This window comes from Azolla caroliniana, unplaced genomic scaffold (assembly GCF_043228905.1).
Source record: "Azolla caroliniana isolate FFs.n. ecotype wild unplaced genomic scaffold, voAzoCaro1.0.p SCAF_2, whole genome shotgun sequence".
Taxonomy (NCBI): Eukaryota; Viridiplantae; Streptophyta; class Polypodiopsida; order Salviniales; family Salviniaceae; genus Azolla; species Azolla caroliniana.
In genome coordinates, this window is record NW_028230437.1 from 19,768,499 (window position 1) to 19,784,187 (window position 15,689).

General features: G+C 37.6%; 2 protein-coding genes and 1 long non-coding RNA gene across 4 annotated transcripts; 2 read left to right on the plus strand and 1 right to left on the minus strand.

Moving 5' to 3' along the window:
- The first annotated feature begins 3,448 nt into the window (after positions 1-3,448).
- Positions 3,449-8,297, plus strand: LOC147867506 (Radical SAM superfamily protein). Of its 2 annotated transcripts, none has more exons than XM_087315294.1 (9): positions 3,449-3,601; positions 3,841-3,911; positions 3,983-4,085; positions 4,543-4,640; positions 4,769-4,899; positions 5,416-5,524; positions 6,969-7,160; positions 7,247-7,383; positions 7,937-8,297. In XM_087315294.1, the coding sequence occupies exons 1-9, from the start codon at positions 3,487-3,489 to the stop codon at positions 8,220-8,222; spliced, it is 1,242 nt and encodes a 413-aa protein (XP_087171420.1). In that variant the 5' UTR covers positions 3,449-3,486; the 3' UTR covers positions 8,223-8,297. The 2 variants fall into 2 exon arrangements, with proteins under 2 accessions (XP_087171420.1, XP_087171421.1); XM_087315295.1 differs by having other exon boundaries at positions 3,459-3,600; positions 3,861-3,911.
- A 1,055-nt stretch (positions 8,298-9,352) lies between these two features.
- On the minus strand, positions 9,353-14,950 carry LOC147867507 (SGNH hydrolase-type esterase superfamily protein). The gene is made up of 6 exons (XM_087315296.1): positions 14,657-14,950; positions 14,179-14,256; positions 13,921-14,061; positions 13,493-13,569; positions 10,871-11,035; positions 9,353-9,685 (listed from the first exon to the last, which is right to left on the minus strand). The coding sequence occupies exons 1-6, from the start codon at positions 14,795-14,797 to the stop codon at positions 9,493-9,495; spliced, it is 795 nt and encodes a 264-aa protein (XP_087171422.1). The 5' UTR covers positions 14,798-14,950; the 3' UTR covers positions 9,353-9,492.
- LOC147867508 (uncharacterized) lies at positions 9,715-9,889 on the plus strand. Its single transcript, XR_015529357.1, has 2 exons — positions 9,715-9,800; positions 9,850-9,889. It is a non-coding gene; the product is annotated as an uncharacterized LOC147867508 (long non-coding RNA).
- Positions 14,951-15,689: the final 739 nt, after the last annotated feature.

A 15,689-nucleotide genomic window follows, 5' to 3' on the forward strand; every position in this document is an offset into this window, starting at 1 on the left:
CCCTTCCTCATCTCAAACAAAGTATGGCTTCGGTAGGATGCCCTGAAACCTACCCCTACTCCCTACCACAATACCTTGATTCAGTTACTCAAGAGGAGTAATTGACTGTGTATTTCTCCAAGAGGGAGTAACAAGGAGCTATTGGATATCCAAAGCCAATTGCATGTTATTATTTCTCATTTTCAATACCAAAGTTATTGTTATGCTAAGATGTGACAACTTAGGGATGAGCTCGTAGATAATCAATGTCAATGTCATTTGTTTTTCCAGGCGTTACATCCTACTTATGCTCGATCTAATGTGGTACATGTGAAGCAAATGGATGAATTGATAGTGGATCCTACTACAATAATTGACATATGTGTTCATTACTTTAAGGAGTTGATTAGCCCAAATTTGTTAATGACAAATGAGGTGAGTACAACACGTCATGAGTTTTATGATGTGATTGGATGTATTGTGCATGACTTCATTAGTCATGAATTGGATGCGGATTTCACCGAGGATGAGGTGGACATGGTTTTAAGGCTCTTCCTAGTGGTAAGAGTCTTGGTTGGGATGGCTTGACAAATGAAGTTTTTAAGCGATATTCAAACATTTTAAAGGGGCCCTTAACTTTGATGTTTCAACATTCTTGGGATTCTGGTTGTATGCCTCAAGCTTGGAAGGTTGGTCTAATTAAATTAGTTCCAAAGGTGGCATCTCCCGACTCATTTCATCAATGGAGACTTATTTCTTTGATGGGGGGGTTGTATAAGATATTTACAAAGGTCTTGTCAAATCGATTACAAAAGTATTTGCCATATGGAGTATGCTTGAAACACTCATCAAGAATTGATTATAGTGCAATTAGATTTGGGGAAAGCTTATGATCATGTTAATTGATCCTTTGTTTCTGGGTTAATGCATACAATGGGCTTTGAACCTCGTATGTCTCGCCTCATATTTTTATTAGGACAAGATGCAATGTCTTGAGTAATGATTAATTGGGGAGTTATATCAGATATTGGACTCACAATATCCGTTTGTCAAGGATGCCCACTTAGCCCATTGTTGTTTGTTATTGTTACTCATTCCTTGTTAGTGATGATATCAAGGCTTACAATATAAATGGTGACATTGTGGGTCTACACCTTCCGTCTAGAGGACAACTAGTAACACAAGCTTTAGGTGATGATTCTTTCATGTTTCTAGAATCCTCACGAGAGAATCTTGAGAAGGGGATGCTTGTATGAAACCAATTTACATTGGCTTCCAGATTACATATCAAGTGGAGGAAGTCTAGTCTCATATCATGTACTGAATGGGATTTGGAATGTTTAGGATGACAAGGATTCATGGTGAAGAAAGGCTTTATTTTTTCGACACTTGGGCTATCCATTATGATGGAAAGGATCCGTGGTGAAGACAGGCTTTATTTTTCGACATTTGGGCTATCCATTAGGATGGCAAGGATCCGTGGCAAAGAAATGTTTTATTTTTCGACACTTGGGATATCGATTAGGAATGAATATTACAAATGGTCAATTGATTGAATGGATGTATAGTCAATTGAGGGATAAGTTCATGTATTGGAAGTCACAATCTTGGCCATTTCATGTATGCTTGAAGGTTGTACAATGTATTATGGAGCCCATGATATTATATTACTTGCCATCGTTGCTATGGACAAAGAAGGCTTTGCATTCTATTTTGCAACCTCTTCGATATTTGTTGTGGAAGAAGAGGGATAAGATGGGAATCACATGGGTTGTGTGGAATCATCTAGCAACCCCTAAGCGCTTGGGGGGAGTTGGAATATTGAACTTATTTATGCATACGATGGGTCATACATTTTCATTATTACAAGACATTTGTTCAAACTCACAATTGTGGATATCTATTGTTCAATATTTCAGGGTTTAACACATGGGAGGACAACGATTAAGGCTTCATGGTGGCAATTATTGAATGGATGTATTTCACTTAGGATTAGGGCTCTTCATGTGTTCAACACTTGGTTACCTCATGGCAAGAAGCACTCCCTTGTTATGTGTATGGAAACCATCATCTAGTAGATAGCATTGTAATTCTTTTTCAGTTATTATGTTGGCCAGGAAAGGAGAGATTGCGTTCTCAAATTAATCGTTTGTTTTGTTTGGGGGTCAAAGAGGTGGGAGATATAGTTGAGGCTCCATCTTAAAGAATTTTGGAGTTTGTTGAAGCGTAACAATTATTACGTATCCCCCCTAATTATCTGGCAACAACTACAAAATATTGCATTGATGCAAGGTCCCTTACCTCTACAAACAGGAGAACAACTGTGGATTAATTGGTGTTTACGAGGTCAAATGTCGTCGTTACAAGTGACTACTAATCTTTTGTATCATTGCTCTGTTGAGTCTCTTGGATGGCTATCATCTAAGGCTAAAGAAGAATGGAAAATACACAAATATGATCATGGGCGGTGGTAGATCTTACAACGAAATTGGCATTCTAAATTGCCACTTGTAGCAAAGGTATTTATTTGGAGAGTTTTGATTGGAGGATTGCCTTTGGGATTAGCTCTAAAGTGTCATGGACTAGCAACGGGTAATTGCTTCTTTTGCACTGTTCAAATGGAAGATAATACTCATCGATTTATACAATGTCTGATTGCTTGTTAGATTTGGAGTTACATTTCTCAAATTTGGCAAGTTTTATCACGGTGTTATTTGACACCTAGACAGTGCGTGTTTGCACGATTTACACAAGTTGATCCAAAATCAAAGATGGAGATTGTTTTCCTATTTCCGAGATATTGGGGATTGTGTCACAATTGGGACATGTGCAACGCTTTTGTATTGGATGGTAGACATGGAGTGAAAGCATATCTATGAAAGTTGAAGGGAGTACTAATGTTGCAATTTTCTTTATTGGAGCAAGTGGAAATCCTTTCCTCGGTGGAATGTTCGTCTTGCTTATTGGCAATTCAACATGTTCCATTACCCATGTAGTCTAGTGTAGTTAGTGGGTGACCATAGTTCATGGTCACACCCATTGTAAGCTGTGTTTTTTACACACATTTATTAATATAATTTTGTGTTTTCACCCAAAAAAAAGGAGAGAAGGCTTAGGTTAGTAAGGTTGTGCTGTAGAGACCACAAGGGTAGTAATCCGCAATGGAGCTTAAAAACAAGGTTTAATAATAAAGCCTTGAATTGAACCGAAGACGTATGGATTGGCATTCGTTCGTTATGAAAGAAAGCAAAAGATAAGGTTAAAATCAATTGCTTGGGATTTGAACCCTAGACGTGAGTGTTAGTTAGTTAACCTTCGTAGAACTAACTACTACCATTACAGTAAGAAATTTAAGAGCAGCTGGATCACAAATTAATTTTAAATATTGAAGTTTGTGAAGGGCCATGGAAGCTTTTAGGTATGAAACTTGTGGGCAGTCACATAAAGTGAAGGCCTTTTTATTTTTAGTTTCTAGTTTTTAGTTTTTTACATATTTGTTGTCTGGCTATGGCAGCGCTGCGAGCTCTCAGACTCCCCTTCGCGCTTCTTCGTTCCCCTGCCTTATCTAAGAGGCCTCACACATCTTCTCTGCGCGCCCAGTGCTACTCATCCAAGCTTCAAGGTACGAAGAGACATCGGAATTAATTACGGCGAGATAGGATGAGTTGAGATAAGATTAGGTCAAATTGAGAGAGAGAGAGAGAGAGAGAGACAAAGAGAGAGCCGTCTATTAAGAAATAGTCATGTCTTATGGGGAACCCAAAACCTTAAGGTGAAACATATCATGATAAATATGTACTTAACCGTAACAAATGTTCAGGGAGTTTACTCTTCTTTATTTCTTTATTTATTTATTTTCAGAACCAGAACTTTGTCATGCGGGTTCAAGTGGTCGAGTCTTGTTGAAGGGAATGACTTACAATGAGCTCGAGGTCTTAGCTAAACACATTTATTTTTCTTTGTGTCTTGTAATGCTTTCTTCAATATACAATCTTTTGTACAGGATTGGGTCAAACATTCTGGCCACACAAGTAATCAAGCTATGATGTTATGGAAATGGCTGTATGGGAACGGAAAATGGGCTCAACATGTCGATGATTTAGATGGTAAAGAAAATATTCTCTTTTGCTTCTTCTTTTTTGATATAACACCATAAAATCCTCGAGAAGTGCGAACATCCAGAAAGTATCAATAATATCATATATTCCTATAGGAAATTAATTTTAAACTTGTTGATCTTTCATATGGAGTATACTTTCCCATTTTGTTGGGTAATACGAAGGTTGAATCTGATTTTGAAAAAAATGAAATCATGTCTAAGCATTTTGAGTAGAACATTTGATGGAGCGGTGCTTGATGATCCGCAATATGGATTATGCTTTGCCATTTCATTGGGCAATGTGAAGCTTGAGAGTGATTTTGATAGAAATTTTATTATACCCTAAGCATCATAGATGGGACATTTTGGTAGAAAAGATATTATCCTTAAAGGTTGTCTCATTAATTGTGATAATGCAAATTTTATGAGCTTTGATTGACTGGAAGGGTATTGCTTCAATGAAGGCTTTAAGAAATCATTCTCACTGATTCTAAGAGATACGGCTGAATTCAACGTCTTGTCTCTCGAGAATACATGTACAGCTGCCGATGGGACAAAGAAGGTAAATAACGTCCAAGGGCTTAGTCATAGAGATTTACCTATCAATGCTGCTTTTCCTATTGAATTTCTGAGGTTATTTTTTGTACCGTTATGTATAGCTGCATTAATATGAGTTTCTCTTGGAAACAGTTGGTCTTCAGCCTCGGTGATGGCGAAAAGATTGAGACGGTGCTGATCCCAGGTCCTAGGAATCGGTCTACAGTCTGTATTTCAAGCCAAGTTGGATGTGCAATGAATTGTCAGTTTTGCTACACTGGAAGGCATGTATATTCCTTTCTGCATTAGAACTAAATGTTGGATTTTCACTGCAGGTTTTAGAACATGATTTTATATGAGTTGATTTATACATTTTTCACATGACTGAACGCTTGCAACAGTATTGCCTGTGATCTATTTAGTATGCATAACATTTGACATACTTTTTAAATGCTACAATCATACATTGACAATAAGTTCCATTCTATGTAATCAATTAAACATTGAAGTATGTCTTCGCATTATAGATGCACAAACATCCTGCTAGCAATCATTTGTAGCTTCCTTTAGTGTAGTGCTTAAAGGAATTAGAATCAAAAGTCTGCATTTTTCTGTAAAATTTTGTACTGAAAAACTTTTCAGCTTTTAATATCCAGTGATAGAAGTGTAAGAATGCATATATCATGATTGAAATGATTTATATCTAATTAAGGCCCTTGGTCATTTTTTCTGTACAGTTAAAGAGAAATCTCCTCTATTATATAAAAGAATTAATCTTCTTCTTTGCTTTTGGTTTCTAGAATGGGGCTCAAGAGGAATCTGACAACGGCACAAATTGTGGAGCAACTTGTTGTTGCTCAACGCTTGTATGGAAGTGAGATGGGCCCTTTTACAAATGTTGTTTTTATGGTATGGTTCTCATGAGAAAAATAAATTTAAAAGTTTTTGTTCATGAATATAAATTGTTTCAATATATGGTGTAAATGTTATTTGCATGAAATGATTGAAGACTACGGCCTCGTTGAAGGTTTGAGATCTAAAATTGTCGCATGCTGTACATGATTACATTTTACATTTGGTATCTTCTGTACGGTTGTTCTCAAAAGCATGATGCTGCAGATGTTGTAAGCCCTTTTGGTTATTTAAATGCTTGCTTGACATCCTTCTCCTATCTATTTTATGTGGATTATGTTATGGATATTTGATTACGTAGTAGTTTTGCTTAACTTATTTGTGCAGGATATTTTAGTTTTTCATAGTGGCAGTTTATTGAATGAAGATATATAAAGTGTCAGGTTAAAATTGAGGGGAACACTCATGTCAAAAGTATAGTATGAACCATGATATACATATAGTATACAAAGGTAACTTGGTGAAAATGAGAAAATGGAAATTTAGTTTGGAGGCATTGAGAGAGGGGCTGGGCTGTATTTGTGGTGGATAGAAAAAGAGAAGATCAAGTGCGTAAGTAACAAAATCAATATTTGATTTTTTAACTGCTGAAATCCTTTGATATTGGAATGATTTGCATTTGATGAGTAAATCATTATGTGCATATGCATATATCCTTCGTAGTTCTCCTTTTGAAAACTTTGAAATTGTGAACTTGTGTATCCTCGAAATGAGGATCAAGTAATCAAACATCTTTATTGATCAGTTCTTCGTGGGATTCGACCTGTTTTTTTCAATTGGTAAATGAGGGTGCCCCTGCCCAGCATCTTTCTAAGATGTCTATCTGGGTGTCCTTTGTAGGAGCCATTTTCGGACATATTGATGGTAGATACTTAAACTTTGACGTGCTTTTTCTGTCTCCATATACAATATCTGCCTGAGCTGCATAAACTTCTATGTTGCATAGGGGAATTTTACAGTGCTCAATTACTAATTTCTTGTGGCTCTACCACAAGAAACTAGTAATTGAGCACTGTAGATGATAGATATGTCTATAAGCAGTTTCCATATAGGGGACATACCTATTTGTTTGTTTATGTAATTTGCATCTAGCATGGTTATGACCTATAGATGATAGATATGCCTATCAGAAGTTTCCATACAGGGGATATACCTATTTGTTTGTTTATGTATTTTGCATATCACAATATGTCTATGTGAGTCAGTGTGTACAAACAGGGCAGGTATGCTACGCATTTCTACTTGCTATCATCCTGGAAGATAATATGGTGATAATGACTTTTCAGACAGGTGTAAAGAAAATTGTGGCTCCCTACCTATAAACCTGACCGGGGTGATAGTGACGATACTTTCTTGTTGGATTCTGACCATGATATAGAGTGTCATTTGCATATTTATTGCTAGATGAATGTATTTTTCTGATGGCCACTTCAGTTTGCAGGGAATGGGAGAACCTATGCAAAACATTGAGAATGTACTTAGAGCTACTGAAATTATGATAGATCTGCACGGTTTGCACTTTAGCCCACGAAAAGTGACTGTATCTACAAGTGGCCTTGTACCACAAATTCGACGCTTTTGTAGAGAGTCACCTTGTGCCCTTGCTGTAAGCCTCAATGCCACCACTGATGAGGTAAATATTGGCATCATCTTTTGGAGTGGTCAGATCCTTTCTGTTGTGCCACATTAATTCAGCCTGATTTGGTGACTATATTGTAGGTACGAAACTGGATTATGCCCATAAATCGGAAGTACAACATAGGTATGCTGCTAGATGCTTTGAGGGAAGAGCTGGCATTGAAGGAAAATTTTAAAGTTCTTTTCGAGTATGTATTATTAGCAGGAATCAATGACAGGTCTGGTGGTCTTCTCATAAAAATCTCATTGGGCTTTTTGTCAGTTTACGGCTGTGTTTTTTTTGGTTACTCAATCATCGCTAACAGCTTATTTCTAAATTGCCTTCTAACTGAATTCATGCATCAACATAGCATCCTTGAAGTTCTCTATTTTCTGTTTCTTATCCTTTAGGTGACTTTAGCAACGATAGCCAAGGTCTAGAACTGTTTTTGGCTCATTGCAGGCTGAAGATTGCCATTTTTGTGGTTTCATTACATTGTTTTAATCCTGATTATGTTTAAAATGAAGGGTAAAAGCATGTATACCTTGTAGAGGTGCCTTCATATAGTTTTTTTTACTGGATGGATCGAGAAAATCCCAAGGGTGATTTGACCCCCCTAATTAGCACTCTTGGGCCATTTAGGTCTAGAGTGTGCAGATAGGAAGGGGTAATAATATAAACTGTTGGTTAAACATTGACCTTGCTGGGGATACTCTTTTTTATTGTCTTGTTTAAGTTTATGTACATAGTAATAGAGCATTGATCAATTCTTGTTTATTTTCCAATTTCAGTGTGGAGGATGCAAACAGACTTGTACTCTTAGTTAAAGATATACCTTGTAAGATCAACTTAATACAGTATAATCCCCATAGTGGAGCTGCATTTCTTCCCACATCAGAAGAGCAAATGTTGATTTTCAGAGATATAATAGCGAAATCAGGTATTGTCGTTGCAATTCGTCATAGTCGTGGGGATGATCAAATGGCAGCATGTGGTCAGCTGGGAAGTGTAGGACTAGATCAGGCTCCAAAAATGAAGGTTCCCACTCGGTTTCAATCTGCTTTAGCAAATTGCTAGCAGGATTGAGTTGCAATATATAAATAACATTCACTTTTTTAACTGAACAGATGAAATTTATTTATCATTTTTTGCACGATTGGTATATTATTTGTTTGTAAGGCATGAGATTGGAGTATGGATTTGAAGAATGCCAATACAGATCTATAGTTAAAAGAGGAAATGGTAGATACCCCTCACAAGCATTGACTATGCAGTTTGCTTTTTGTAGCTTGTCAAGAATGTGAGCATGTTTAAGGAATTTCATGAGATAACATGAAAGGTAAGGCCGTTATTATTGTTCCAAAACAAGGGCTCTCTTATCACCTGAAATAATATAAGAGTTCTCATGAATTTTGAGTTGTTTTCATTTTCATACCACTGAGCTACACATAAGGAATGTGTATTATTGTAGTTCATCATGTCAAGACCTGTTGTCATTGAGTCTAGTCCTTTAAAGAGATTTGGTGTGTGGTCCCTGTTGTATGTTGAAGCATGATTGCGTAGATAGTTGGTACCACTATGCTATGGTAATGTGGCATATCATAAAATAGGTACTAGTTCATCATATTCAATTGAGAAACAGGTAGACACAACATGTAGGACAAATAACTGCATAGGACAAGATGATGCTATCCTGGAAAAAGCAATGTTACCTAGCCAATCATATCATCAAAAGTAAAAAGGAAGTACAGAACACAATAGCTCAAACAAAGCCTAAGCAGACGTACAATAATTAGGACAAATAACTGTATATTGCCTAATGGTTAGCATACATCAATGCAAAACCAGAAAACAGCTCCACATCACAACAAATGAAACATCTCCATGCAGCAACCCACATCATTAGGAGCTGGCAACGTGATAAACCATGGATTTACTGAAAAAGATCATAAATGCCTGAATGTCTTATGAAGGTTCAGGCTTGAAAACCTCAGAGATCAACAATAGCACTATCTGGTATGCATGGTTGGGCTTTGCTCAAAACGATCATCATGAACTATAGTGTTTTGGCAATATTCCTAAGTTCTCTCATTGAAGGATCATCATCGTATGTAATTGACAAGATAATCTCCTTGGGCAACCAATGGCAATGAAAAAAAAGAGACATTCGGCACAACATTTACACTCACCTACAATGGCAACGAATATCGAAATATTGAATTGATAAAATATTTGGTTAGTAAAACTTTGGATTGGTAAATTGGTTCAATGAAAGCCATCAATGGGATCTTATGACCAAGTTGAATCAACAAAATGCAGTGATAGATCTCATAATATGGGATTTGCTTTAAGAATGCAAGATCTCACTCTCATCAGAATATTCACGTGATGGATGGATACCGTCATAGTCGGAAGGCTCACTATAATCATCAGGCATTGATTTCCAATGTAAGCTCGGTGACCAATCAGCTTTCTCCAAAACCTTACACAATTCATTGAATAAAACTGCATTCCCTTCTGCTGTCAAATGCATACCATCACTGCAAAGGACATAAAATTCTAGGAAATCATTATTCATACTTATGTTGATAATAATGTGTGAAACAAAAACCTATCACTAGGGAATAATCATAGTTTACGCTTTATGACACACATGTTCATTATGTTCTGAGCAAAAATTAAAAACCCTCCTTTATTATGAAAGAATCATTATTTAAGCTACATATTGCAACTATGTTCATAATGATGTCTAAGCTAAAAATACTCAAATTTATGTTTTGCATTAAATATTTTTCCAAATGCCGCGATACTGAAAACTTGGTTTGTATAATGGCACTTCTGGTGCTATGATACATCATAACCAGCCACTTAATTTACCATGCTCGGGTGTAGCACATTCCTACCTACCTTGGCAACTCACATGCTATGAGTTTTGTGGTTGTTTGGATGCTTCAAGCATTGCAAGTTAAGCGTGCTTGAGCCAGAACAGTACTGGGATGGGGTGTCATGTCCCAGTCGGAATCAAACTTGACTCAACATACCAGTAGAGGAAGGAACATAGAAAGAAGTCCACAAAGAAGGGACAAGTCCCAAGGTTACATCTATGATAGTAATGGGTTCGTGGGGGCCCATTGCTATCAAGAGTGAACACGCTCCGTATTTGAGCGGTATACCGACCTGCACTCCTTGCAAAGCCGTAATGCAAACCCTCATGGATTGCAAATTACTAGGTGTTGTAAATATAACTTGTATCTCTTTGGCATCGAGAGATGTTAATAAGAATGGTTCTGCACTGGTACACTTGAATCTATGTCTTTAAATGTTCACTTATCACATTGTTGACTGGTGCACACCCAGCTGGAAACCGGTATAATGAAACTAAGGGGAAAACCCTAAAATAAAAATGTGTCTGCACATAGACTCTTGAATCTATGTACTAGAACGTTCATTATCAAGCGATCCTAGTCAACCTCGAAAGATAAAAAAGGGAATGAATTGCCCATATAACTCAGAAGAAATACCAGAATGGACATTTAATCATTAAATGTACAACACCAACTGATTATTCTTAATAACAGGAAACATCATGTTTAGGTATAATCAATCAAACTTTAAAAAATGAGCATCTTCTGATAGAAACCTAATGATGATTTGGGTGATCTTAAGAAAATTCGTTTGCATTATATTAACAAACTCAAAAGGGGATCAAACAAATCTTCACTTACCTGAGGCAAACTGTTTGCCAATTTTCAACATTTTGTATTGCTGTCCATAGGTCCACCACCCCTACATTCGCCTCTTGAGCGGCCTCAATACAGGCACGAGAATATTGTCGAGCACGCTCATTTGTTCGATCTGCAAACTTGCCTCCAGCCTCTCCATAATCAATTCTGCAAACAAAAGCACCAGTTTACCCCAATTAATAAGGAGTTCAAAAAAGCATCACTCCATAAATGAATAAACATCATTGAAATTTTTGACATAAATAATAAAGATTTCTATATCAAGTTGAAAACTACAGAAAGGAAACAATAATCTCCATTGCTTCAAAGAAATAGATTCCTTACTAGCAGTAATAATTAATGTACCCAAACCTGCTGCACCTAGATTCTCAAATAACAAAAGGAATTCAACTCAAACCCTAAACCCTTTTCAAATAATCATCCAAGGATGCTAAATGCAACATTCCTTTCACAGACCCCTTAAGGCGTTTACCAGCATTATGAAAAAACAAGGATGTTTCTTATCACCCACTCCTGGGCTGTACATTGATAAGAGTTCAGATCTGGTAAATAGATGCCTTAGATAGGGAAAAAATCTTGCCAGAGTACCCATACATACTTCCCTGTGCAGATGATAGTCTTCATCTCAGACTCTCCAAAGGTTCTACAAGACAATGCGAATGCTCTAGATGCATTTTGTGAAGAAAGAAATGTCTACTGTGAACCTTGATAAGGGGAAGATTATGATGTCTAATACAACGCAGGCATGACGAAATAGGTTGGATCTCCGATTCCTATTTAGTGGGCAGCCGAAACAAAACACAAAATCATTTTTACTATAGGAATCACATTCACAGGATCTCATTTCTCCATGACGGAAGCATCACAGCCAGACTAGATTCTCTGGAGACTATCCAGCTTTGGGGACACTTGAGAGACAATGTGCTTACATACAGTTCAATACATTGGTCACACCCGTCCCCTTGTATGAAGCAGAGATCTGGAGATCAATCCTCCACAATGCAGAAGATTGGAGAAACATTGTAAGGTCATTTGTTATGATGATTGCCTGCAAGATAAGGAGCAAAACTCTGGTATTACATGAGATAGATATGGTTGATTTGGGAGCTGCCTGAATTCTCAGAGGTACTTTTATTAAGCTGTCAATTGTACACATTGAATCTCGGAATTACCTAGGCATTGCTAACCACACTTATCTCTTAGCAGAGGGAAGTGAAACCAATTATTTATATTCACAAATTAAAGATTGCTTCCAAGCACATGGATATGGATGCACTCTCACCATTTGAGTATAGCCTTGAAATGTCCATTTTTGGATATCGCTAAGGCAGAGAAAATAAAGTGGTAAGGAAAGATCATTAAAGTGGACAAAAAAGTGCAAATAGGGGCAAAATGATCTCATTATTCAAGCCAAGGATATGGAGATACACATGTCAAAAGATCTTCACACAATAATGGATGCCATCTCATCAACTGAGGCTAGAGACTGACCAATATACAGTTATAGCTTTAGAGAACCCAAATGTCAACTTTGCAATCAAGTTGGATCTCTGGAGCATTACGTATGCCAGTGCCCAGTCTATTACGAGATCAGAAGAAGAGATCATAGTCTCTTTTGGGAAGGATTTGAACCTCCCCGTAAAGTGGTGGAGTACAACAATCAAAGATACCATGTGCTCTTCCTTCAAGTGATAAGAAAACAGAGAGAGCCTCTTTACGGAGGGGAGAGGTTTGCAGTGGGGACTCACTGATCCAACTAGGCAAATACATTCAACGGAGTTCTTCCAAGCTGATACTGCAGACACTTCTCAATGTGTGCAAGCAAACATCCTATTCACAACTAAAACAAATCACAACAACTAAAACCTTTTTTTTTTATGTATACATAGTGGCCCCCAACCAGAACCATGCCTCTTATGTCATGTCTTCATGAGATGAAAGCCATCATTGCACAGCATTGGAGAGGCCCTCATCTCACCATCTTCCCATTTAGGATCACCCCATGATGGATGGTTTTAGAGGGCAGCAATTTCAGTTTCAATGAACTAACACCAAACCTGCCGCTGACTTATGATTCCATTTCAAGCCATTTTCGTTTTAGGATGCTAGTATAGAAAGACATTGTTCTTTGTTTTTTTTGTTACTCACATCTATGAGTTAGCATAAACAATTGTAATTTCATCAAGTCTCATAGGTCATTACTTTCTTTTAGTAGTAGCGACATTAATATATCTTTCTTCTTTCTCATTCCTTTCTCCCTCCCAACCTATACTTGTAATACATTAACCATGACCATTGGGATATATCTCCAGCCCCTTTATCTTCCACCAACAAGATTTGGACAACCTTCTAGCTTCTATGGTAATTTTAGCTAGCCTTACTATCTCTGAGCCCAGTTATGTGCTTTTCTTTGCTAACTGCAGACTATATATATACTTGATTTTTTACGATTGCATATTATGAATAACCATTGAACAAGAACACTCATCTTGTACAAGACTTTGCAAGAAAATTGCCCAAGACGTGATGGTTCCAAGATTTGCAATTTAATTAAGCTACTAAAAGAAGAAAAAAATAAAGGTATGATGATCCTAAAAGTTTTACCTTCCAACTTTCCTCCGCATCTCCTCATAAATTGGTGGCGCTGTCACCAAGACTACGCGAGTTGTTTCAGAGAGTCCCTAAGGCAAGAGAATAGATGGCCTGTGAATTGATTGCTTCACGAGACCATTATACAGAGAAACCTTTGAAATATGATTTAAATAAGCATTAGTCATCAGATCTAAAAAGTCCACTCCATCACTTCACAGATTCATTACTGGTTAAAACAAAGGTTTTGCACTAGGAATTTTAGAGAATGCATTGAACTCGCCCATTCCTTGCATATTTTGACATTACATCATCATCAATCCCATAAAGAATTACCGACTATAAAAATTTGAAGCCATTTTTATGGATTTATAGAAAATACTCTTTTCTTTTTAGCATGCCAACCACAGACAAAATTAATTAAACAGGATCATAAATGGTACCTTTAAATATAAAGAAATATGTTTGAGATTTTCCTTGAACTCGTGCAATGGCACATATTGACCTTTGCCACTGGGCATTGGAAAGGATGCATCGTTTGCACCAAAGAACACCACCACCAACGATGGCTGTACAGGATGGTCCTGCATATAATGAAGAACTATGTATTGGGAACTTATGGGAACATAAGTAATGATGAATTACGTTATGAAATATGACAGAAAAGGATCGAGGTAAAACATGAACGCTGAAGTCAATACCTTTGGAAAGATGTCGTTTAGAGCAGAAAGAGCTCTCCGAGTGTTCCACCCTTTGTATCCTCGAAGGAGGATGTCTGCCTAGAAGGGCGAGAAAATAATTAACCGTATCAACTGTGGACAGAAAAGTGGGGATGAAAATGAGGAAGACAAAGAGCGAAAATGAAAGAAATTAAGAAAGAACAAAGGAATGAGAGACTGGATCGACTTAGAGAGAAACTTGGCGAAATGAACCAGTGAGATCTTGTTGAAACGAAGAAGAAAAAGAATGGATGAAATCTTTACTGAAATGTATGGAATGAAAAGCAAGAACAAATTGGAGGGAGACTTGATGAAATGAAGAGAAATGGATGAGCAGATGAATGAATGAATGAATGAATGAATGGAAGGAAAAGATCAACTCAGAGAAACAAGTGGAAGAAGGAGATCTGTGAAGAGAAAGAGGGAGAAAGAATGGGAGAGAGAAGGGTTGAGATGAGACCTTGCGAGAGTAGAGAGATGTGAGCGACGCTCCCCATCCTCCTGCAGATGTTCTTGTCGGTGCTGCGGCGGTGGCCGAGAAGGAGAATTGGGTCATGGAAGCTCCATAGAGCACAAACAACGGCCTCTCGTGTCTAACCATTTGTTTCTTTCTTCTGTTTTGGCTTCTCTATCTTCCTACTTGATCTGATTGATTTCTGCGAGGGAGAAAAATGGCGACTGGGAGAGAATCAGACACAGGAAAAAAGGGTTAGGGTTAGGGTTAGGGTTAGGGTTAGGGTTAGGGTTAGGGTTTGGGGGGAGGAGGATGAATTAGGTTGAAACAGAGAGAGTTGGTGAGAGTAGCAGCACAGAAGAAGGGGGGGGTGGGTTGGTGCTATGCATATGTATGTGTATACATACATACACATACATACATACATACATACATACATACATATACATAGAAGATTGTAGGAAGGGGTAGATTGGAAGTCTTGTCTTGTCTTGTCTTTTCCTTTTGGTCCTTCCTTCCTTTGGGGGGATGGGTAAAAAGGGCTTATCATTTGGCCGGTCAGGGGCTTATTCTGGGCAGGCTGGTGGGTGGGTATCAGAGGAGTGAATGTCTTTGCTTCGCTTCTACGGCCAACAAATGTCGCCCCCACTATATGGTTTGCTTGGGTGTGTGTGTGTGTGTGTGTGAGAGAGAGAGAGAGAGAGAGAGATTAGTTAAGGAAGTCTAGTCTCATATCGTGTACTGAAAAGGATTTAGAATGTCTTGGATGGCAAGGTTGCATGATGTTTTGCAACCTCTTTGATATTTGGTGTGGAGGAAGAAGGATAGGACAGAGAGAGAAAAGAAAGAAAGAAAGAAAGATGTATTAACGTCTTCTAAGGCCAAATTTGGCCCATGAGACAATTGGTTTACAGCAATAGAGTATTTATCCAGTCATAATAACTAAAATAAAATTAAGTAAAAAATAGAACTTAAACTAAAAGAGTTCTAGTAGTGTACAATATGTAGTATACTCGAAAGTGACTATACACTAAGCCTA

What these genes read in the sequence shown, in the direction of transcription:
- LOC147867506 (XM_087315294.1), top strand. Translation starts at nt 3,487, where the DNA reads ATGGCAGCGCTGCGAGCTCTCAGACTCCCCTTCGCGCTTCTTCGTTCC. An exon ending in TGACTTACAATGAGCTCGAG is followed by an intron (nt 3,912 to 3,982) that starts GTCTTAGCTAAA and finishes TCTTTTGTACAG; the next exon opens with GATTGGGTCAAACATTCTGG. An exon ending in ACATGTCGATGATTTAGATG is followed by an intron (nt 4,086 to 4,542) that starts GTAAAGAAAATA and finishes GCTTCAATGAAG; the next exon opens with GCTTTAAGAAATCATTCTCA.
- LOC147867507 (XM_087315296.1), bottom strand. Translation starts at nt 14,797, where the DNA reads ATGGTTAGACACGAGAGGCCGTTGTTTGTGCTCTATGGAGCTTCCATG. An exon ending in ATATTTCTTTATATTTAAAG is followed by an intron (nt 13,570 to 13,920) that starts GTACCATTTATG and finishes CTCTTGCCTTAG; the next exon opens with GGACTCTCTGAAACAACTCG. An exon ending in TGGCAAACAGTTTGCCTCAG is followed by an intron (nt 9,686 to 10,870) that starts GTAAGTGAAGAT and finishes TGTCCTTTGCAG; the next exon opens with TGATGGTATGCATTTGACAG.